Source organism: Typopeltis vanoorti, chromosome 8 (genome assembly GCF_054136105.1).
Source record: "Typopeltis vanoorti isolate ZY-2024b chromosome 8, IOZ_Tvanoo_1.0, whole genome shotgun sequence".
Taxonomy (NCBI): domain Eukaryota; kingdom Metazoa; phylum Arthropoda; class Arachnida; order Uropygi; family Thelyphonidae; genus Typopeltis; species Typopeltis vanoorti.
In genome coordinates this window covers 25775652-25800571 of record NC_143556.1, presented here as the reverse complement: position 1 = coordinate 25800571, position 24920 = coordinate 25775652, and the positions used below count along the sequence as shown (strand labels likewise).

Sequence of the window (24920 nt, the reverse complement as noted above, 5' to 3'; positions counted from 1 at the left end):
CCGTAGTACGTGGGCAAAGAGGGCCGTAATGTCGGGCAGAAATTTCTTCCGTAGTAGAAGGATCGTGTCATTGATTGGGACATTTGTGAAACGGGCAGAAATGTCGAAACTGACTAATAAGTCATCTTTGTCGAGTGTTATGTTTTTAATTTTGTTTATAAAGTGTTGTTGTGTTCTTTATGTAGGAGGGGGATGACCTACCGACTCCTTGAGTGGTGATGCTAATTTCTTGCATATTTAAGCATTTCTTGTTGATTATCGTCTATTCCACATTTCAAATTTTTAATGGCTTTTTTTCCCTCGAATACTGCTATGTACTCCTGTTTTCATTTCTCTTGAAAAGTTTCTGCTACTCTCCTGTCATTGCTTATTTCATTTAAGTCATTCAAAGTAATTTCTGGAATCTAGAATATATTTATCTTCACTTTTCATTTCCCCTTTATCTTCTTTAATTCATTTACCAGTATTCTTTTCTACATTTCTTAGCTTTATCAATAACTTGAAGAGCATTTTGCCACCTTGCTAATATTTTCTACATTCATACTGAAGTCTTCCCATGGCTTTTGTTTTACTATTTTTACAGATAACATAAGCTCTCTTGCATTTTTCTCTAGATTTTTAGGGCATCTGCTGACTTATTTGCTAGCAACTTTCAATATGCTTTCTTGTTGTCTAGGATTGCTTCTTTAACATCTTGTGTCCACCATGGCATTCTTGTTTTTCTGTCCTTGCAGACAACTTCCCCCATGTACTTCAATCAATGTTTTCCTTAAAGTTTCCACTGAGACTCCAGGTCTGGGTCTTGTTTTTGAACTGTTTCATTTTTTTTTTCTAGTAATGTCTTCAATAAAGTGCATAGTTGTCTATAGTTTACCTGTAAAATCTCCTCAAATGTATATATACTGTTTAAATATATTGCCTTTATATATACTTCTGTAATTGTTAAAAACTTTCCATCCTGTTGTTACTCTAGTTGAAATTTCATTATCAATTATGGCATGGTAATTTATATGTGTATAAATTCACTATTTCAATCTGTCTTTGATTTATTGCTATTTGTTTTTGTTCTGGAGTATTTTCACTATACATTATTGTTGATTTGCCCATATTTACTTGTAGGCCTATCTCCAAACTAACTTCATATAATTCATTAATTATGTGTTCTAATTCTTTTACCGATGTTGCTATTAGTATGATATCATCTGCAAATTGGAGATTACTTAAGTATTCTCCAATTTGCAGAGAATTCTCCATTAGTATTCAACCTTCTTCCAGTTCAGTTTCTCATAGCATATTCAAGGGTTGTAGCAAATCATTCTTGGGGAAATTGTCTCCCTGTCTGATTCCTCTTTTTATATCTTTTTCTCTTTTTTTTTTTTCCATTTTAATTTATTACTGCTGAACCTCTTTCTCATATATATATATATATATATATATATATATATATTGTCTTTTCCTATATGTTTTAAAGCTTCTAGCATTTTTATAGGTCTATTGAATTAAAAGGTTTCATTCATGATCTATGAAAGCCAGAGAAATTGGTATATTATATTTTATTTTTTTCCACTACTTTTAAGTCTTGTAAGTGATTTAAAGTTGAGAAAGATGCTTTGAAACTTGATTTTTTTTTTTTTTTTTTTTTTTTTTTGAAGAAATTTAATATATGTTTATTCTGCTATCTGTAATTTTTGTAAAAGACTGAGAGAATGGTTATAGATCTACAATTTCTTATGTGAGTTTTATCACTTTTTTTTTTTATATAGTAGGATGATTTTTCTAGTATTATAACTTTTATGGAGATATTAGAAAGAAACTTGACATTTTTTAGCACAGGAATGGTTGGGCAGAACGAATCTATGGTCACTTAAACAAAATTTAAACAGAATAAGATAGGAAAGATTAGTTAAGTAGGTGTTTTTGTTGTCAGGTGGCAGGAAGAGACTTGCATGAAAACCAATATATAGGTAGCTTGATGCAGTTAGAAGACCAAAATATGAGATCTAACAATATAGTCCTGACAGATAAGACTAATTGGAGAAAAACACTGCTGATAGAAAGTTAATAACTTAAACCCTACAAGTGTAGTGCTGTCATTGTGTTCTGCTATATCAAGGGGTGTTACATATCTGGAATTTGATTACAGAAAAAAAAAAAAAAATATATATATATATATATATATGTAGAAAGTTTTGTATCTTGGGTGTACTATACATTAAAGACACCAAAGGATATGTGCTTTGTATTATGAGATACTTAGGCAAGTGATCAGAGCTTATGCCACCTTTACCACTAGTTGCCTCAGACCTGAAAATACTTCTGGTGCAAACTTGGTTTGTTTGTTTGCTTGGGGAAAAAAGTATTAAAACCAAGTATATAAAATTTCTTGATATCTTTAATATATATATATGTATATTATCAGTAAAGTTTGATAAAGCAGCTCAATATATTGGTAAAAATGCATCTCTTTTGTAGTATTTTGCTGACTAGTCGAAAACATTTATGAACACTAAAATGAAATTTATTCTCTTATATTTCATACCAGTAAAAAAACTAATGGTAAAGGTGGCATAAGCTCTGATCACTTGCCTAAGTATCCTATAATACAAAGCACATATCCTTACGGACATGTATAATGCTATGTATTATGGGAAGGGTCAACTACCCAGACCCACAGGTGGTGATACCAAGGTAGAAGTAATGCAGAACTTATATTTACCTAGAAGTAATGCAGAACTTATATTTACCTATACGAGTTGCCACAGGGTGCTTTGACCATAACACGTTTGCTGCCACACTACTTCGGCATAGTCTTTTCCCATACGCTGAGCAATTTCACTTCTTCAAGGTCAGTACGGTAATCTTGTTGCCGGTGGTAAGCGTCACAAAAGTATACTCGTAGCTGGCTTGTGTAGCTCATATACGAACTACAAGTATACTCGTAGTTGGCAGCGAACGTGTTAAATAAAAATCTCGGGATGAGAGAAAGATGTAGAAAGTTTTTTACCTTGGGTGTACTATACGTTAGAGATACCAAAAAAATTTATATACTTGGTTTTAATCCTTTTTTCCTAAGTAAGCAAACAAGCAAACTTCAGGCGCAAACTTGGCTTGCTTACTTGGGAAAAAAGGTTTAAAACCAAGTATATAAAATTTCTTGGTGTCTTTAATGTATAGTACACCCAAGATACAAAACTTTCTACATATATATATATATATATATATTTTTTTTTTTTTTTTTTCTGTAATCAAATTCCAGATATGTAACACCCCTTGATATAGCAGAACACAATGACAGCACTACACTTGTAGGGTTTAAGTTATTAACTTTCTATCAGCAGTGTTTTTCTCCAATTAGTCTTATCTGTCAGGACTATATTGTTAGATCTCATATATTGGTTTTCATGCAAGTCTCTTCCTTCCACCTGACAACACACACAATATCTGGGAATTCCTGGATGTTTGTTAAAGCCATTATATGATATCTGCCTAGAATTAGCAGGTTTGATTAGGTCATTTTTAGTTATTTATTTTTCAGTTTGACATGTAAGAATTACACAGTTTTATTAAATTACATAGATACACATGGTCATATAGCTGCAGCTTTTACAAACATCCAGGATTTCCTAGATATTCATATCTGGGCAATGACTTTTACTGGCTTATCTGCATTCATTTCTCTCGGCTGACTAGTGTTTTGAGCCAACCTTATTGTGCTGCACTTTTCATGTCCATATTTTCTAATTAAAAGGAGGATGCTAACATTGTCATTAGTTGTGTTGCTCAGATAAGTCATTATTTTTTAGTAGATATTGTTAAATTTAATTAATGGTATTTTGCTGACTTTTGACTGTATTGTTTAGTCTCGACTATTATTATGCGATATTCTTTCCAGAATGTTCTACGTTGTGGCACTAATGCATACGAGAAAAATAGAGACCAAGACATCGATGTTAACTGATATCTGTGTGTAAGATTTAGTGGGATGTAGTGTGTGTTTAATGTATACATTGCTGAGAGTGAATGGTTTGTGACCTGAAGAAAAGAGCCAGAATGGAGAGAATATTTCTTGGAAATGTTTCGTGAGTGTAAGAATTGTGAGTCGCATTGGGAGTGAAAGATTGATGTGACTGATATTATGGATATAAGGCAGGATTATGGAGAATGTAGCAGAAGCTGCAAATGATAGTGCACAAAATACAAATGAGAGTTTGAAGGAAGTGATTGGAAGTAATAATGTAGATGATGAGATGCCAGAGCAGAAAGAAATTATGTACTTACATGAACTCCTTCACATCACAAAACATGAGCTCGAGCAATTGGAGAAATGATTTGCATGTGGTACAGCAGGATGGATGGATGGATGCCAATTTGATGATAAGAGGTATACTTAATGAGAATGTGATGAAAGCATGTTTCCTAGGTGTGAAGATAAAGGAAGTTAGTGAAGCTGTAAATTTGCAGAAGAAAGAAACAAATGAGTTAATTTCAAATCATTTGGCAGGCACAAATTATTTTAGTGAATTTGATGGACGTCTTAAGGACCTGTATATGCCTGATGGACTGTTTTGGAATTAGGTACTTGGAGAAAATGCTGTTCAGTAAGATAAATGTGAAACTAGAGATTTGGGGGGTGGCAATCAAGCATTGTGTCCAGCCACCTCTGAGGCAAATGAATGTGAGTTTAGGAATGATTGTGAAGAGTTGAATGCAGTTTCCCATTTTTCAAATCTGAACAAGCAGGTAAGGACATTATATAAGGATAACTGTGGGCCCAAGAGGAAGTTGAAATGCATGTACACGAATGCCTGAAGTATCAGAAATAAAGGAGAGGAGTTTTTGGCATTGCTCAGCTCGACCAAGTTAAGGAAGATTGTAGATCTGATGGAAATGGTTCATATGAGACTGGTGTGATATAGATGTCAATAGGACAAAATATATTGTTGTTTGCTGCTATAGACTCGGGGGGGGGGGGGTTCAGAAGAAGATGTGGACGACATGCATAGCAAGATTAGCACAATGAGTGCAGGCCGAACGATTATCATGAGAGACTTCAACTATGGTGATATAGATTGGAAGGAAGAAAGAGCATGTGGCAAATGGAAATTGAATTTATACAATTACTAAGAGATAATTACCTGAAACAGCACATAATGGAAGGGACCAAGGATTTGGAGTATTGAATCTGGTAACAGCATCAGAAGATTTATCTATAAATACAGTGGCAATTCTACCTCTGATCAGAGAAAGTGACCATGCAGTCTTTTTTCTGGGAGATTGCTCAACATGTGAAAATTTCAGTCAAGAAAGGGTTTATGCGGAACTACAAAGCTGGTGATTATGATAAACTTAGGAGGCAACTTGGAGCAGTGCCATAGCATTAGAAACTACATGGAATTAATTCTATTAGTGCATGGGAAGTGGTCATGAATTTTGAGTGAGGCAGTATTAGAGTGCATATCTAGGATCAAGAGCATAAACCTAGTGGAGGTTAAGTTGATGACTAGCAATTTAAAACAGGAGCTGCAAAAAAATGAAAGCATTGCAGAAGGAATATAAACAACAAGGTGATCAGCATGCCCATGAGCTATATAAAGCAAAAGCAAGAAGGGTAACTAGTATGGTAAGGAAGGCTAAATCAGATTTGAGAGAAAATTAGCCAAGCAGACCAAAGTAAATCCAAAAGATTTTTTTGCTACGTAGCTAGTAAGAGAAAGAATGATTATAGAAAGATAACTTTACTCAGTGCTGATGTTAGGAAAGTTGCAGAAGAAATAGTTCAGTTACTAAGTAACTTATAAAAGGCATTTGAGAGAATTTTCATGGAAAACTATTACATAATTAGAGCAAATGGGAATGGATATGAAGCTGGTGGCATGGATAAGGGAGTGGCTGAGACATGAGGGTGGTGTGGTGGAGTGGAATCAAGGCGAATGAGGGTGACTGGTGGAGTGACCCAGCGTTCTTTGCAGGGGTATATCATCCAGGTGGTGACTTTGCAGTTACTAACAGAGGATGATGTAAGAATTGATGTAGATGAACTGGAAGAATTCAGTATATTGAAACATATCAGTGTGAATACAGCAGTGGGCCTGGACAGTATGTCAGCTTGTGTGCTACAAGAATATGTAAGTGAACTGGTAGTGCCTCTGATGAAGTTGTTTTATCTAAGTCTCAGCTTTGGCAAGTTTCCAAGGGAGAGGAAAGAGGGTAAGATAGTTCCATTACATAAAGGTGGATTGGCTCCAACACAGAAGTATCAAATTACAGACCAATTAGTATCTCTTTAGTGGTTGCTAAAGTATTGGAAAAATTGGTTAAAAGTAAAATTCAGGAATGGTTGAATGGGATACTCTATAAGAGGGCAGCATGTCTTTGTATAAGGTAGGTCCTGTCTCAGTAATTTATTCACATTGCATAAAGGTGACAACAGAATTGGATAAAGAAAATGGCTACACCATAATACTGCTTCACTTTGCAAAGCCATTTGAGAGAATACTGCATGGAAAACTATTACATAATTAGAGCAAATGGGAATGGATATGAGGCTGGTGGCATGGATAGGGGAGTGGCTGAGACATCAGCAGGTAGTGTATGGTGGAGTGGAATCAAGGTGAATGAGGGTGACTGGTGGAGTGACCTAGCGTCTGTACTAGGACCACTACTCTTTAATTTGTACATTAATGATATAGTGGAAGATGTGAAGGGGGGATGCAAAACTAGGGAGGGCAATAGTTGATAAAGGTGATGTAGATATCTTTCATGATGATTTCAATAAATTGGCAGTGTGGGCAAAGAAAAATAATTGTCATTTTAGTGTTTTAAAATGTAAGGTAATGCACTTTGGGATGAAAAGATTGCATGTTCCATATCATATTGATGGTACTAGTTTACAGGAAATTGATGAGGCTAGGGATCTGGAGGTAGTGGTGGATAGAGATTCGAAATTCAGAAGACATTGCAAAAGTTGGCAGAATTACCCAGAGGATTACTTGGATACTGAAGAACACATTGACAAGTAGAGATTGGGAAGTTATTATCCCTCTTTATAAGGCTATGATTTGGCCACATGTTGAATACTGTGCACAGATTTGGGTCATCTGCATTTCTTGGTGATTGGGAGGTGGTGGAGAGGATTTAGAGATGGGCGACCAAGCTGGTTACAAGTCTGTGGAATGTTCCCTCTGAAGATAGAATAAGGGTGTGTGGTTTGCAGAATTTAGCTGACAGGCGATATGATAGAAACTTATAAGTTACTAAAGGGATTCTATAAGATTGACACAAAATAAAATTTTCAATACATGGGGGTAGAGGGAAGACAAGGGGATAGACTTTGAAGTTGTCTAAGAGTGTGGTTAGTAAGGGTGTGTGGACTAGGTTCTTTACGTGGAGAGTGGTGAAAGAGTGGAATGGATTTCCAGAGGTAGTTGTAAGTAACCCAACAGTGAATAGGATTTAGGAGATGTATGATAGGCATTGTGTTAATGGATAGAGTGGGTTTCCCATAATGAGTCTTTTGACTCCGCAGAGTATCCATATAAATAATAATAATAAAAAGCAAATATCTTATAAGATCATAGTACAGCTAAAAATACCAAAATGAATAATCATAGTCAATGTGATACCTCATAAGCTTATTTGTATTCATTTATATATCAAACTGAGTACAAATACTCTTTTATATCAAGTGCCTTCTCCCTAATGCTTTATCAAAAATAATTAAGAGAAATGATTGTTTTATGAAATGGAGCAAAGTAAATATAAAAATGACTTATATTTTTAAGTTGTTTTGACTATATGTAACAATCAGATGATTAGAAAGAAAATTTGAAAATATTCTCTTTCTCACTTCAGGCACAAATTAATGTAAATACATCGCGTTCATCTCCTAGTGATCCTAATAGTGCCCCATCAACTGTTACAACTGCAACAAGCACTGTGCCACATCATGAACAGGTATATAATATTTTTTTCATTCTAAGCAGAAATCTTATAACACTTAAAGTAGTATTGACTCAAAATATTATATATAAAAATGCATATATCATATGATATATTTTTACACTATGAAACTGAATATTGAATTAAAGCAGCTGTTGCTGTTGATGATTTAAAACTGAAAACAGCCAAATTGCAATCATCCTGTTCTTTGCATGGCTACTACTCATATTTAAAATTGAATATCTACTCCTTTTCAGTGATCATTGATAGCTGTCTGTAACATCTCGTAGTTATTTAGAAGACCATTACCTGTTTTTGTCTTTGTTTTAATAACACCAATTATGTTGATGTAGTATTTATGTAATTCTTCTGTCAGTTCTTCAGCTTTTTTTTCCCATTGATACTTCTTACGTTGATGGTACTTATCTTTATCCCTGCTGATGTTCCGCTTGTATTTGTTCCACTAGTTGACTTTTAATTTTTTGCATTGGTTCCCTGAAGAACACAGCAACATTATTAATTATCTGATATGTACTCTCAAGGATTGTTCTGGCTACTAGGACAGTACTACATCATTAAGTTTACATTATTATTAATCTTCTGTCAATTTTCCTTCAAATTAGTCTATTACTTGTCAGCACTCCAACTGTCGTATTTAACATTTTGTGCTTCTAAGGCACTTTTGACTGAATCAATTCACCTAGACCTTGGTCTCTTTGTCTCTTTCCTGCCATCTTGGCATTACACACCTGTTTTGCTAACCTTTCCTTACTCATTCTATTTAAGTGACCATATACCACCTTAGATTAGCTCTGCTCACATGTTCTTGAATGCTAACAATGTTAAGTTCCTTTCTAATACCTTCATTTTTAATATGATACTGCCATTGATGCCATCTGTTCACTTCATTAATTTTCCTCATCAGCACTCGCATATCTGTAGTATCTGGTCTTTCTCTCTTATTCCATATAAATTTATTCAACTGCCTCCTCACCATACCGACTTTTCTTATTCTGTTGTCTATTTCCAAATTTAATTTGCCACCTTTGCTAAAAACTGTGCTTAAATAGTTGAACTATTTTCCTCTTGTGTAGGTTCTCCACTGAGAGTACAACTGGAGTTTTGTATTTTTCTGCTGATTTTCATGTGAAATTTGTTAAAACTATTATGCAATTAGTTAGAGAACCCTGGAGACTTGACTGGATGTGTTTAGGAGCACATCAGATTGAATTGAAAAAGTGAATTGCCTTTTTTTTTTTTTTTTATTTCTGATTTTCATGCCAAATTTATTACAACATTTATTCAATTTTCTCATTTTCTTCAGAAGTATAACATCAACTACATAAAAGTAAAGAGCTAAGATTAACATGGCTAGTTTTGATATCAGGTTTCATACCACTTTCCTGCACTTCCTTCAATTCTAACTGCTGATTTACAGCAGTTATAATTGAAGGAGCATATGTTTTGATTGATATGATGTCCTATTTACATCATAAAACTGTAGCATTTTGAAGAGCTTCCTTTTGGCACTTGTCATATGCTTTTTTCAGATCAGCAAAACTTGAATAGAAATTTTGTTATATTCCCAAGATTTCTCAACTATTTGTCTTAAAGTGAAAATCTGATCCTGACAAACTATTTGGCTTGAATCTAGCTTGTCTTCCACAATTGTTCTTAGCTGTTTTTCAAGTATATTTGCATAAATCTTACCAGGAACACTCAATAGGGAAATGGCTCTGTAATTCTCACAGTTTTATTCCCCTTTTTATAGATGGATACTATGAGAGCTCTGCTCCAATTATCCAGATTTTGACCCACCTAGATCTTGGTCTGACCAGGCCTTTTGTGTTATGCGATGCAGCCACTGTAAAACTTTTATACATCCATTTTTGAACATTTCTTGTTGAATTTCACCTCCTCCTGATCCTGATTTAAGAATGGACAATCTTTTATCCTAGTAGTATCAGAGGCCTTTTTTTTTTTTTTTTTTTTTTTTATAAGAAACTTAGCCTCTGGGTCTTGACAGAGAGCTAACATTCTTTGCACACATTTCATCATCTTTGGAAAAAGTGCAAAAAAAGTATTGAATATCATACACACTCTATCTATGGAATGGGGTGCTGATCAATGTTGCTGTTTCCACATTTACTGTGCACTTGTATGTTCACAGCTTGATTATGAAACCCAGGTTTACAGTTCTATAAGGGAGAGCATACTTTGGTGGTTGGGATTATCCAATTAGTTCTCAGTGGTTTTGCACATCACCCATTCAAAGTCTTTATATTGAATCAAATGACCCCCCCATTACTCAGACATAAACATCTACCTATTATGTCCCAAAATAAAAGTCCCTACATTGGCTAGCCTCTTTTCTCTATGTTGGGAGGTTCAATATCGCATACGTCAGACTGCCATTTATCCTTTTGGTATGCACATTAAAGAAGCTATGGAAGCTATTGGCATGAATATTGGCAACATTATATTCGGAATACCTGCACCAAACAAAACAGCTTTCCTGTATGGTAGGCTTGTACCCCATCCTACAATTTCTCAATTTGTCAACTACAAAAGTCTCTTAAATCCTCATATGTCTACTTTCAATTGCCCAATGCATACAGAGCAGCTCACTCTGATTTCTTGTCCATCTATGCTGATGGTTCAAGATCAGCGATCTCTGTTGGCTTTGCTGCTGTGTTTCCTAACGTTATTATCTCTAATCACATCTCACCCAATAGGCCTTGATTCTTATTTAAGTTAAGGCCTAATCTTACCAGATATATGGATAACTCTAATCAGATCATTTAACCAAAAAGAAATGAACTTTCATAAAAATTACAATAAATTTCTCAACAAATAAAATATTGTACTTGCGACATGCGTATTATATCATTGTATCATGCACAATGATAACTTTATATAATTTTTAGAATTGTCAGTTAGTTTCCTAGTTTTCGTTACTTTCTATTGCTTACCAGTGTATCCTCTGAAAATGCTGACAGATATTAGTCAGTGAAATGTCGGATATTAAACTATTATCTACTTGACTACCATACAGAATTAAGTCTTTAATTTATTAATACTAGTGGTCAAGAAAAAGGTCATAATAAAAAAAAAGAGAAAGTTGTTCTTGCTAGACTCCTAATAGGTCATTGTCATCTTACACGTTTTTATTTACTGAGGGCTGATGCCCCACCTGTGTGTGAGAAATGCAACACCTGTCTCACCATTAGTCATATTCTGGCACTTCACATGAGAGAGGAATGACATTTTTACATATCTGGCCAAGCCCTATACACTTAGGCAGATGTTATATGACTCAGATAAATTGCATGATATTTTTAAATTTTTACAAAGAATTAATTTATTCAAATACATTTGATTATAAATGTGTTTATATGTGTTTTTTATATATATGTGTTTATACTGCATTGTAAATACTAAACCTTGTACATACATTTTATTTATTCATTTATCTTATAACTATTTATTAATACCTTGTATAGAATATATTAATACCTTATGTAGATAATTATTGATGTATTTAATATGCAGATATGTCACACTTTGTACATGCATTTTATTTTATTCACTAATTTATCTCCCTGTATCAATTATTTATTTATTAATACTCTGTTTACTGCTATAACCTGTGTCCAGGCTCAGTATGACCTTTGTTGTCTTTGCACCATAAAAACCTAAATTAATCAATCAGCTGGCTTAGTGATTGACTAAGTGTTTTATAGAGCTGAAAGGAAACTTATCACCTAGTTGTGTGGGATCTGGTTGGAAGTAAAAAAGTGAAATCATGAAGCATCCAGGTGGTGAAAAGTCTTAAATCACAGGTCATTTCCTATCGGAATTGGTGAATTAGATTAGTTTTATTTAGTTAGCAATGTTTGTAATGCTTTTCAATTATTATGCATCTTGTAAATTTTTAAACTTGAAGTTAAACGTTGAGATGTTTGGAAGTTGATTCTTAAAGTCATTTATTAAATAGGCTTATTGTCACCTGAATCAAAGATGATAAAGTAGTTAATTTTGTAGCTGTACTTATTAACACTAGTTGATTATAATGAGTACATTTTTTTAATTTTATGTTTTACCTACCTCTTTTATAATGGCTCCTCCAGGGAACTTGCTTTCAAATTATAGGATGTCAGCAAACAGAATGAATGTTGGAATAATTTAATGATACTGACTTTACAGTAGCTGTATTGTGCATGATTAGGTTCAGTTTTCTGTTCATCTTAAACAACAAGGCAAAAACATCCATCTGTTCTTTCCCTTGAGCAATGTGTATGTAGGAGAGAAGTGATCTGAAGTAAAATATGATTTGGATTTGACTAAAGACGGTGAACACATGCCCTAAGATTAGTTGGTAGATTGATTGAGATATGTATATTTTAATTTTGTTCCATTACAAAGGGAACACTGATCTTTTTATTCATTTTTATTTGTACATTTGCCACATTCTTACTTGCATGTCGAGATTAATCCAACTAAGAATCACAACACATCACTAAATCATCAGTAGGATTCAGGAAATAGTGCTGGAAGTGGCGCTATTGGCTTCTCATTTTTAATTTATACAATGGATTCATTAGAGCAGATTTGTAGGGACTACAGCAATAGATTGTTATAGTAGTTTTGCCTTAGCAATTCCTTCTGAATAGGATTGCTATATTCATCTTTGGTCAGGTTATAGTAGGTGCATTTGTTATAATGGTGTTTGGCATTAAGTCAACTATAATTTTTTTTGTTGTTGTTAATTGCAGTTTAAATTGTTTTAAAGTTACCAAAAAAAAAAAAAGGTTTGAAAAACTACTATAGATTATTTTGCTTGTACTGTTTACATTAGTAATATATTGACTTCTTAATTTACATTTCAGCCTGTATCCAGCACAGTGCACCTTCCAACTTCTACTACTACTACTACAGCCACTTCGTCATCAATTCCAACTAGTGGAATAAGCACATCATTTCCTAGTGCATCATCAGTATTTGGTGGGCAGAACCCAGTAGTGTTCATGGAAGTCGGTCCAAGCACCATCACTATTGATAGCATCTCTGCAGCTGTTGTAAATGGTATGTCAGATGTTCATGAAGCTTCAGGCTCAGCAACATCTACTACTGCTACTACAACTACTACAAGTTGTAAGATATGATTTTTTAAAGTTATTTTTAAATAATGTCAAGTATAAAGTAATTTAACTCTTCATAATACTTGATGAATTCTCTCTCTCATGTTCTTACACACTTTCAAGAATTACAATTCTTTCCCTCATATATAAATACACACATTTATATCTAACAGAGTAAGCTATATTCTTGGCCTTTCTAACTTCTCATTAGAATTCAAATCTTAAACCATTTTCTCTCTCTCACACATAAACACATAAACCTGCAGGCAATATGTTGCTTTGCTTCTCTTGGATAATGCCCCTGGACATCCTCAAAACCTTGCTGAAGTAAGAACACCATTTAATGTCAAAGAGTTGTTTACATGTCCCCAAACATAACATCGCTTTTGCAACTGGTGGATCAGGGGATTATATCACTTTTCAAAGCCTATTACCTTCGTATAACATTTATGGAAATGGTAAGAGTCTTGGACACTGCAGGAAAAACTATTAAAGACTATTGGCAGTCATTCGATATTTTGAAGGGCATTAAAAACATCAAGGCAGCTTGGAATGAGGTGTCAGCAAAGTGTTTAAAAGGAGCATGGCAAAAACTTCTAGTATTTATGCACGGCTTTGAGGAATTAGAGCAAGAAGAGAATGTTATTGAAGACATTACCAAGCTTGCGTGAGAGGTGGGATTGGACGATGACTCTAAGACTTCTGCCACATCTACAGCTGAAGATGTGGCAGAAGTCTTAGAGAGCCATGATAAGCCACTTTCCAATGAAGACTTATAAGAATTAGCTGAAAAATTAAGTTAACATCCAAAGGAGTAGAAAGAAAATGAAGACAGACCTCTGAGAGAGATATAAAAATGGCCGATTTACAGCATATCTTTGCAAGCATAGAGACATTGACTAATGAACTTTGTGAAATGGACCACAATTGGGAACGGAGTTCGAACGTAAAAAGGAGTGTAATCGCATCTATTCGATCTTACACTGAACTCCTTAAAGAAAAATAAAGGAAAATCTAGGCAATTTACACTGGATACTTTTTTCAAAAAAAATGCAGGTGATCCGAAACCAGGAACTTCAACATAGAAATATGTAACATCTTTTCGAAGTTTCATATTTTTCGTATATAATTTTTTGTTTTTGTTATTAATAATTTTATTTTAACAAATATATATATATATATATATATGTATATATGTATGTATGTATTATCAAAGGTTTAAATATAATAATGTTCCACATACTTCATATGCATATTTTTTGACTGTGCGGAACATAACTTTGTACCTCCCATTAAAATTGTGTTCGTTTTACGCCGATTCGGTTTACACCCTTTTTTTCAGGAACAGTAGTGAGGCGTAAATGGAGGACTGCCTGTAAAAACAAAAGTTTTCATTACTAACTTTATATCAATAATTTTCCTCCAAATCAGTTTTATCTTTCAGGACTCAACATTGTCAGATATTTTGATCTTTTAAGGCACTTCTAACTGCATCTGTCCACCTAGATCAGGGTCTTCCTCTCTGTCTCGGTCTTTTCACTCCAATATAGCATCAAATATGTTTTTCCAACCTTTCCTTTTTCATTCCATTTAAGAGAACATATACCACCTTAGATTAGCTCTGCTCACAATGTCAAGTTCCTTCCTAATATCCTCATTTTTAATATGATACTGCGAATGATGCCGTTCTTTTTTTTTTCAGAATTCTCAGATCTGCATTCTCCAGCCTGCATCTCTAGTCTTATTTCTTATCCAGCTCTCAGATCTATGATGAACATTTATTAAGGCTTAGGTGCTAGTTTAAGCCATTAAGTTTAATGGAATGAAACAAACACAGCTTTAATAGTTCCAGTATTTTATCTCTTTCACAGATACATCTGAGCTACAATTTAAAACTTGTAATAACACAAATACAAACTCAATGAGTAGATGCTGTTAGGCTAGAAACCTATCCAAAGTTCTAAGAGAGGATACCTTATATGGTTGTTAGTAGCTAACCTTGTTTGTTGGATTGAGAGGTCTAAAATTAATTTGTTTTTCAGATCTTCATTTGAAAGCAGTGTAGATATTATCTCTTTAATGAATGTTTGGGTACCACATATATCATCATCAAATTGCTGATATGTTCACTGAAGGGGTGTACAGGATATGCTAGTATTACATGAGAAACTTACAACTTTACCAACTTCCTATCTACAATTTTCCTCCAAATCAATCTGTTACCTGAAAGAAGACAACATTATCAGATCTTATATTTCTGTCTTCTAAGGCACTTTTTACTGTATCAATTCACCTATATCTTAGTCTTCCTCTGGGTCTTTCTCCTGCCAACCAGGCAGAGAACACTTCTTTCGCTAATATTTCCTCTCCCATTGTGTATAAGTGACCATACTATCTGATATTATCTCTATCATTCCTGAATGCATACAATGGCAAATACTTTCTTAATATCCCTGCTTTTAATATGAAATTGTCATTGATGTCATCTGTTCACACAACTAATCTTTCAAGGACTCTCATATCTGCAGTCTCTAGTCTTCGGTCAAGTGTTTTACTTCTAACCCAGCTCTCAGATCCATAAGTTAAAATTAGTTTGAACACTGTATTGTATATAGCTAATTTAATGTTTTGACTAATTTCTCTCTTATTCCACATAAATTTATTCAGTTGACTTCCTACCATACCAGCTTTGTTGATTCTGTTGTCTATTTCCATATTTAATTTACCATCTTCACTAAAAATTGTGCCTAAGTAGCTGAAATATTTCACTTGTTCTATAGGTTCTCCATTCACATTGCAGTTGATATTTTCAATGCTTTTGCCTATTTTCATTGTCTTTGTCTTGTTATTGCTGATTTTCATACTAAATTTATTACAAATTTATTAGAAAGTCAACTGAATAAATTTATAATGAAAAAGACAGAAATTAGTCAAAACACTAAATTAGCTGTTTACAAGACAGTGCTCAAGCCAATTTTAACTTATGGATCTGAGAGCTGGGTTAGAAATAAAAGACTAGAGACTGCAGATATGAGAGTCTTCAGAAGGATTAGGGGTGTGAACAGATGGTGTCAGTGGAAAAATCATATTAAAATTGAGGATATTAGAAAAGATCTTGACATCGTTAGCATCCAGGAATGTGTTAGCAGAGCTAATCTTAGGGTGGTATGATCACTTAAACAGAATGGGGAAGGAAAGATTAACGAAACAAGTGTTCTCTGCCAGGTAGGCAGGAAAAAGACCCATGGGAAGACCAAGATATAGGTGGATTGGTATAGTAAAAAGTGGTTTAGAAGACAGAAATATAAGATCTGCTAATGTTGGAATCTTGAAAGGTAACAGATTGATTTGGAGGAAAATGTAGATAGGAAGTTAGTGGTGATCTAAGCTTTTCATGTAGTACTATCATATCCTGTACACCCCTTGAGGGTACATGTCAGGAATTTGATGAAGACTCAATTTAGTCAGAGAATCTTGCAGACTTGTTATACTTCTACATAAATGTGGTACATCATCCACATGAAGTAAAGACTGAGTTTAATATCTCCAATTTTGATATCAGGTTTAATACCACATTTCCTTCATAATATGATTCACATAGATAATGAATAACAGAGAGGTAATGTCAATTATATCTGTGACTTACAACTCAAATAAAGACTAAGTATTGCTTGATATAATGTCCCATTCACACCATAAAACTGGAGTGTTCTGAATAGCTTTTCTCTTGACACCTTGTCACATGCCTTTTTCAGATCTACAAAACTTTATTATATTCTTTAGATCTTTTTTAGATCTTTGTTATATTCCCATAATTTCTCATCTGTTTGTTATAAAGTGAAAATCTGATCCTGACAGCCTCTATTTGGCCTGAATCCAGCTTGTTTTTCACCAGGCTTTCCTTCCACAATTCTTATCAACTATTTCTCAAGTACACTTGCATAAATCCTACCAGGAACACTCAGTAGGGAAATACCTCTGTAATTCTCACGTTCAGTTTTATTTCCCTTTTTATATATGGGTAGTATGAGAGCTCAGTAAGATCTAAAAAAGATCTAAAGAAACTGTGGAATGTGTTAAGAACAATGGTAGTCCCAGAGCATTTCATTGTCCTTCTGAAGAATCTTTATTATGAACAAGAAGCTACTGTCTGAACAGATCTTGGAGAAATTGAGTATTTCACAATATGTAAAGGGGTGTGACGAGGATGTATTTTATCTCCGTACCTGTTTAACTTGTACAGTGAATACATTTTAAGAATGGCAGGGCTGGAGAGTCTTCAGTTGGAATTAAAATAGGTGGAAAAAATATTAATAATTTGAGGTATGCAGATGATACCACCTTGCTAGCAGAATGCAAAGTTTTGGAGGAACTTATTATGAAAGTTAAAGAAAAAAGTGCTAAATATGGTCTTAAACAACCTCAAAAAGACAAAAATTATGGCAACATGTGAACTTAATGATTTTGAAGTAGATGGGGAGAAAATGGAAGCAGTTAACAATTTTATGCTCCTAGGATCCCGAATTGATAAAGATGGTTATTGTACTGAAGAAGTTAGAAGAAGATTATTACTCGGAAGGAAAACAATGACAAATTTTAGCAAGATCTTTAAGATATTAGCCTCACAACAAAAATCAGAATTGTGAAAGCAATGGTATTCCCTGTGGTACTGTATGGATGTGAAAGTTGGACCCTGAGAAAGAGTGAAAGAAGGAAGATAGATGCATTTGAATTTTGGGTTTGGAGACGCTTACTAAGAATACAATGGACTGCAAAGCAAACTAATAAATTAGTGACAGACAGAATAAAGCCAGATTGTTCCCTCCAAGCTATGATCATCAAGCAAAAATTGTCATACTTCGGACATATTATGCGAGCAAATGACAGTCTGGAGAAGATGATGATACAAGAATTAGATGGTGGATGGAGTTAAAGAAGCAACTGGAGTGCACTTGAAGGGTCTGAAAGACGTGATCAGGGACAGATCGGAATGGAGAGTATATGTTCGTGGAGTCACCAGAAGTCGAAAACTACTCGATGGAACATAGCACGCGCGCGCACACACACACACGCACTATGAGAGCTCTATGCCAATCATCTGGAATTTGTCCCTCTGTCCAGGCATTCTGAACTATGAAGTGCAGCCTCTGTAAGACTTATACCTCCGTACTTGAGTGTTTCTTGTCAAATATCATCTACTCCAGCTGCCTTTCCACATTTCAGACTTTTCATGGCTTTTTCTACTTCAAGTATGGATATGTATTCCTGACTGCATGCCCGTTGAGTGTTTTCTACCACTGTGCTGTCACTGTTTCTTTCATTTTGCAATATTTCAAAGTAATTACTCCATTCATCAAGGATATCTTTTTCTTCAGTTTTCATTTCACCTTTATCATCTCATTCCTTTTAAAGCACTCTTTTCTCCATTTATGAGCCTTTTCAACTGATTCCAGAATATCTTGCCATCTTCCGATATTTATTTTCTTTGTTCTTACCGAGGTCTTCCCACAACTTTTGTTTAGCTAGTTTTACACAGTGGTTAGTTTTCTTACATTTGTCTCTGTATTCTCTAAGAGCACAAGCTGACATATTTGCGAGGAACTTTTGATATGCTTTCTTCTTTTCCTTCACTGCCTGTTTAACTTCCTGTGTCTATTATGCAGTTCTGATTTTTCTATACTTGCAGGCAACCTCACCACGTGTGTATGTCTCTCTGGCTAAATCTCCAAGGTTTGGTTTCTTTTCTCAAACTCTCATTTTTTATGGAATAATGTTTGTGTATTTTAGTCTACAGTTTACATCTGAGAGCTGCTCAACTTTTATTTACTTTAAAATGTTCTTCTTTTCAATATGAAATTCAATTTTATCCTGCTCAACACTAAATGGTGATCACTTCCAATTTCAAATCCTCTGTACATTCTGGTGTCCTCCACCAGGGAGAAAACATCACTATCAACAATAACATAGTCAGTGAGACTTTTCTTATTCCTTGCCTCTTCTCTCCATGTGAATTTGTGCACATTTTTATGTTGGAACATGGTGTTAGTAATAACCAGTCCATGTCCTTTCTGAAATTCACCATGTATTTTCCATTATTATTAGCTTTGCTCTTTCTTCAAATTTTCCCAAAATATTTTTGTATGTTTGACAATCATTTCCCACTCTGCTATTTAGATCCCCAACATGGACTGACTTTTCGTTTTTCATTGTGTTCAGTTGCTTTCTCTAAAGCCTCAAAAAATTCCACCACTGATCTACCTTAGTAGAACCTTCTATAATCGTCAATAATTCTCATTATCCAGTTCCTCATTCTGATATTTGCCCATCACTCTACTTGATATTGTGTGCCATTCAAGATTAGCCTCATATTTAATGTTGAATACTATGGTTACTCCTTTTCCCTGATTGTTATTGTCTGTACATAAAATTTTGTATTTATTGCTCAGAAAGTTCTCACCAGTTTTTATTTTTTTTGTTTCAGTCATCCCTATTATGTCGATCTGGTACTTATCCAAATTCCCCAGCTAACTCTATTTCTTTGCCATTCAGGCTTCTTATGTTGATAGGACTGATCTTGAACTCTGGTGATGTTGAGTTGTATGTGTTTCAAGATTTGTACCAGTAACTAACTTTTTGCTGTTCGTACTGTTTCCCTAGCGAAAAGAACAGGGACGTTGTTTAACTATGTGACACCGCAGCCTGCACGAAATTATGTTCTACCATCATTTTAAATTGTGGTTTAAGCCATTAAGAATACAATTTGGTCGGCTAAATCCCAAATTGCCAGCCCATCCTCATTCGTTCAGTGTCCAGGTAGATACCTAACAGTGTGCACCATGAGAAGGTTAGGATTTCACATTAGGTCAGAAGTTCTCCACATTCTTTTAAATGCTATGTGGCGGTCTCTTCTCAGTTATACAGCTTTGAACTTTAAGCACTCCATATATAGGGATTAATATTAGGATTGGTGTAATCTGTATGCCTATAGGGGTTAAGGAACCTGGTTGGAGTTGTTAACAAGAATTTTTTAATGCTGCCATATTGTTAGGAGGTGGGGGGGGGAGTTTGTGTATATACTTAATTTGTAGGTAGGTTTTCTGTGAGAAAGAAAGAGCACCATTGAGAAGATGTGTGATTAGAGTGTCTAGAAAAGAAGACCTATTTTCTTTTTTTTTTTTTTATCTTGAACCAGATTCTCAGGTAATGGCAGTTGAGATAGAGGGAAAGCATCTAATGTGTCTGAGCCCTGTTGCCAAATGGAGAATACTCTACCAATGCCAATGTAGCCGGGTAGAAGGTTTGAGAATGGCAATATCAACAGCATGTTTTTTTATGTTCCTTGTAGAAATTGGCTAGAGGAGAAGAGAAGGGAGAGTCCGTGGTTGTACTGTCTTTTTTCGTTCAAAAACCTACTCCATTAGGTATAATGGGATGAATACAATACAGAGAAATCATTAAACTGGTTTAATTATCACATTATTTCTTCTCTCACGGAAAACATCTGGAATAAACACACAACCTGTTTTTACTTATTTCTCTCTGCTGTATTCATTCCATTTAACCTGATTATGAGCATAAACCAGCAGCTAAGCCTTGGCACTTATCTCCTTTATCTTTTTTATATATGTGTGTATATATGATATATATATATATATATATATATATATATATATATATATATATATATATATATACCCTTATAAATGTGAAATCAATGGAAAAATTGAAGAGATCAGTGATGTCAGAGTTGAAAAACACTTTGAGTAAAGTAAAAGTGTCAGAAAGGGAGATATTGATGTATAAAGAGGTGATATCAAAACTAACCACAATATTAGTTATTTTAAAACTAAACTTTGGATTAAAAATCTTAAGTAGATGGAATTTTTTTTATATATGATGAAGTACAGGCAGTAAGTAGGTGTTAATGATTTAGCTAATTGTTTAGCTAGTTTAAAGGAGGGAGTGGATAAAATCTGTTGGAAAGGGTTATTGGGTTTATGAATATTAGGTAAACCATATATCAGGTTGGGAATGAGGGGGGGGGGGGGGGGACTACAAGGACTAATTTGGAGGACAAGATGTGAATTTTTAAGAAGTGTATGTGATTTTTTTTTTCTTTTTACTTTGAATTAGTGGGATCATGATATCAGAGGTTTGTAGCGGTGGTGTGATCTCTGACCAACATATTCGTTTTTTGATTGTATTCACTAGTGTTGCAGACCACAGAAGCACTACCCTTAATTGGCTCTATTAATTATTAGATTTTTGCATAGCATAGAGTTAACTGTTGGAGAAATTTCTTTCAAACAGTGAAGCTAGTATAAGCAGGCTTTGCTACCTAAAAGAAGGGTTCTTAGCAACATTTGGAGGCAGGCAGGCTGCAGATGCTATGTTCTCTGTGCAGCATGAATGAGATCTAATATAGGAATTTGATGAGGTGTTATTGAATTGTTGTGACTGAGGATAAGGACACTAATGGCTACTTTGTCATGCCTTTTTGATGAAATGTTGAATATAACTTTGAAGAGGCAAGTCACAGAACTAACTCTTTTCTGAATATGAGCAGGCATTCTGAGGGAGATACTGTTCTTTTCTAAATTATTTAATTTGTAGTGATATTTTTAGCATGGATTTACTAAAGATAGATTATATTTGAATAATTTGTTCATATTTTCTACTAACTTTATGGCTGAGTTGGATAAAGGGAATAGTTACATTGTGATACTGTTGGACTTTGCTAAGGAATTTAACAGGACACCACAAGTGTGTTGTATAAATTGGAGGATATATGGATAAAAACTATTGATGAAGTGGGGGCTGACTAACAGGTACAGTTCATTACTCCTATAATGCAGTATATGTGTTCCTAAAAAGCACTTTAAGGATTTTTGTACAATTAAAATAAGTGCTTATAGGAAAAATAGGGTTGTGTGCAGAACATTCAAAACATGTACAGTCTCCTAAGTAATATACTGAAAAAACAATATTATATCAAGCCTAATTAAAATTTCATCATAGTTTTAAACATCTTAAATTCCTAATAAATAAATAAATCACTAAAAAGAGGCTTGGGAGATTTTTCTAGGTATTTATATATAGCCAGTCTATTCTCTTTAATTGGGAGAAAGCTTGCTCCCTGTCACTTTGTTTGGTCTTCATTCTACACACATAAGTCTTTCCACTTCTGTTTCTTTAGGCCTTGTTCTCATTGACTTTACAGCACTCTTAATTATTCCTGTTAAACAAGTTTCTTTTATTTTCGCAGCATTGCCTCTGACGATGTGCAATGTGGATTCCTTTAGTCCTGTTGCTCTCGCAATATCACATTCTCTTGTTTCTTTCAAAACATTTTGTTTCAAGTTTCTTCCTCACTAATTAAAGCTTTTCTTTTTCATTCACTACTTGGATGTTCTGAAAAGTTCTGATAATCACCATGAAGAAAATGAGGTAGAACCATGTTCTAAGTGTTTATCAGAACTCCCCCCCCCTCTTATTAATATCAATATATCAATGCTTATTGATGTTTGATGCAGTATTAAATATTTTTATCAAGAAAAGTACATAAGTTTGGAAGAACAGCATGATACACATAGGCAAAAGAGTGTGTGTGTGTGTGTGTGTGTATTTCTCTCTAGGTTACTTCTGTTTGTTCAGCTGGGTGGCTTTTTTACATTCATCTGGTGTTACTCGTACATCATTTTTCATAAGGTGAAAAAAATTTTTCACCTTATGAAAAATCATGTATGAGCTAACAATGGTTCACAGTGTGGTGATTTTATTCCCCTATTTATCTGTCATATATGGACATATTCAAACATTTCAAATGTACATAACATCGGGACTATTAGAAAGTGGTGTCCACCAGATTTAAGTTGACCAGTACCATATCCCAGCGATCAGCCCTTGAAGTGCTGTCGTTCAGTCTATACATTAATGATATCAGGAAGGACCTGACATGAAATTTTCAGTTGTTTACTGATGATGCAGACAGAGCAGTCAAAGGTTTTACTGATATGCAGCACTTATGGAATGATTTGAATATCCTGTAACTGTGGTCAGATGATGATTGCTGTCAAGTCCATGTTTGTTAGCATAAAGTAATATTATGAGATTTCCAATGGCAGAAATCTGATATTGGTGGGATTATGTGAAGAAATGATGAGACTAGGGATCTTGGCATTATGGTAGATAGAAAGTTCAAAAGCACATAGCCAGAATTGCAAATACAACTCACAGGATAACTGCAATGTGAAATGAACATCGAAGAGTATGAATAAGGGAGGCATTTTTCCTCTTTACATGACCATGATATGACCTCATCTGGACTACTGTGCACGGATGTGGTCACTTGAATTCTGAGGGGATATAGAAGCTGTAGGGAGAGAGAGAGAGAGTGCCAAGAAGAGTTACAAAGATGATATTAGGATTATGAGGATGAATTTGAAAATATGTGGAGACTGTTAAACAAGAGAAAAGAGGGAGTGATATGATAGAAGTCTATAAAGATTCTGAAAGAATGTTATGGTATATGAGTTGATGGAATTTTCCATTATATGGAAGGTGGGAGAGGACAAATGGCATCCATGGAAGATGAATATCTGTGTGGTGAAGAAAGGGATAAGAGCCAGATTTTTCTTACAGAGCCATCAGTGAATGGAACAGTTTGTCTGAAGTGGTAAGTGCATAGAGGTAGCATTTGAGCTCTATGTTGCATATTCCAAGTTGATGGCTTTTAATGTGAAATAATAACTGTCCACATTCAGGACAGTTATTCTTCTTCTTTGGTGCTTCAATCCAAAGATTGGTAGTTATAGCAGCACATCACGACATCCTGTTCTGCGATCTCCTCTTTATCTCCTCATAACTCCTAGCACCAGTTACTATCATTATATTATTTATATATGAAATTCTTGGTCGGCCTCGTGACCTCTTTCCTTCTACAGTTTCCCCCTCCATTATTTCTCTGATCAGTCCCCTATGCTCAAATGGTGTCCAATTAGACTTTTTCTTCTCTTATTGATGTGTTTCATTAATGACCTCTTTTCATGAACTATATTTAGAACTTCTCCATTACTTTTCCTTTCTGTCCAACTAATTTTCATCATTTTTCTCCAGCACCAAAGTTCAAATGCCTCCAACTTTTTGATGTCTTGTTTTGTTAGAGTCCAGGTCTCACAACTATATAATGCAATGCACCATATGTATGTTTTCACTAGCCTTTTTTTTTTTGAGCTGGATGCTAAGTCCTTTACTGGTAAAAATGTTTCTTCTGTTGTAGAATGCTTTTTTGGCTAGGATTATTTGTGCATTAATATCTGATTAGTTTCTTCCATCTTCTGTGATAAGACTGCCAAGATATTTAAAAAAGGATACCTGTTCTATTAGGTTATTATTTATTTCCATGTTTATTTTCATTTGATTTGCTTTACTTGTAATTAATAATTTTGTTTTCTTATAATTAATTTTTAGGCTGTATTTTGTGAAAATTTCTTCCATCTTTGTCAGGGTGGCTTTCAGTTCGTTTTCATTATCAGCTATAACTGCTATATCATCTGCGAACCATAGCCAGTTAATATCATTTCCATTTATCTTAATTCCTGTTTCTATTAGTTCTTTCAGTTATTTATTGCATCTTCAATGTAAAGATTAAACAGTATGGGTGAAAGAGAGCACCCCTGTCTTACACCTCTACGTATTCTTGCTATTGCAGCTTTCGTTTTATTGCTGCCTGTTCCTATTAGGCTTCTTGATGCTTGTAAAGATTAAATATGATCCTTCTATCCCTCCAATTTACCTTTATTGTTTTTAGGAGGTGAAACATTTGGTCCCAGTCAATACTGC

The 24920-nt window shown here is 34.4% G+C and overlaps 1 protein-coding gene across 6 annotated transcripts in view; it reads left to right on the top strand.

Annotated features, from left to right (window-relative positions):
• The window catches only part of LOC150103864 (large proline-rich protein BAG6), a 401723-nt gene that overhangs the window by 261131 nt on the left and 115672 nt on the right, over positions 1–24920 (top strand). For 5 of the 6 annotated variants that reach the window (XM_090396569.1, XM_090396571.1, XM_090396570.1 and 2 more), the window contains 2 exons: positions 7852–7953; positions 12828–13092. In XM_090396569.1, coding sequence (XP_090252695.1) covers positions 7852–7953; positions 12828–13092 — 367 coding nt within the window. The remainder of the gene's footprint in view (positions 1–7851; positions 7954–12827; positions 13093–24920) is intronic. The other variant, XM_090396573.1, reaches the window with a different exon arrangement.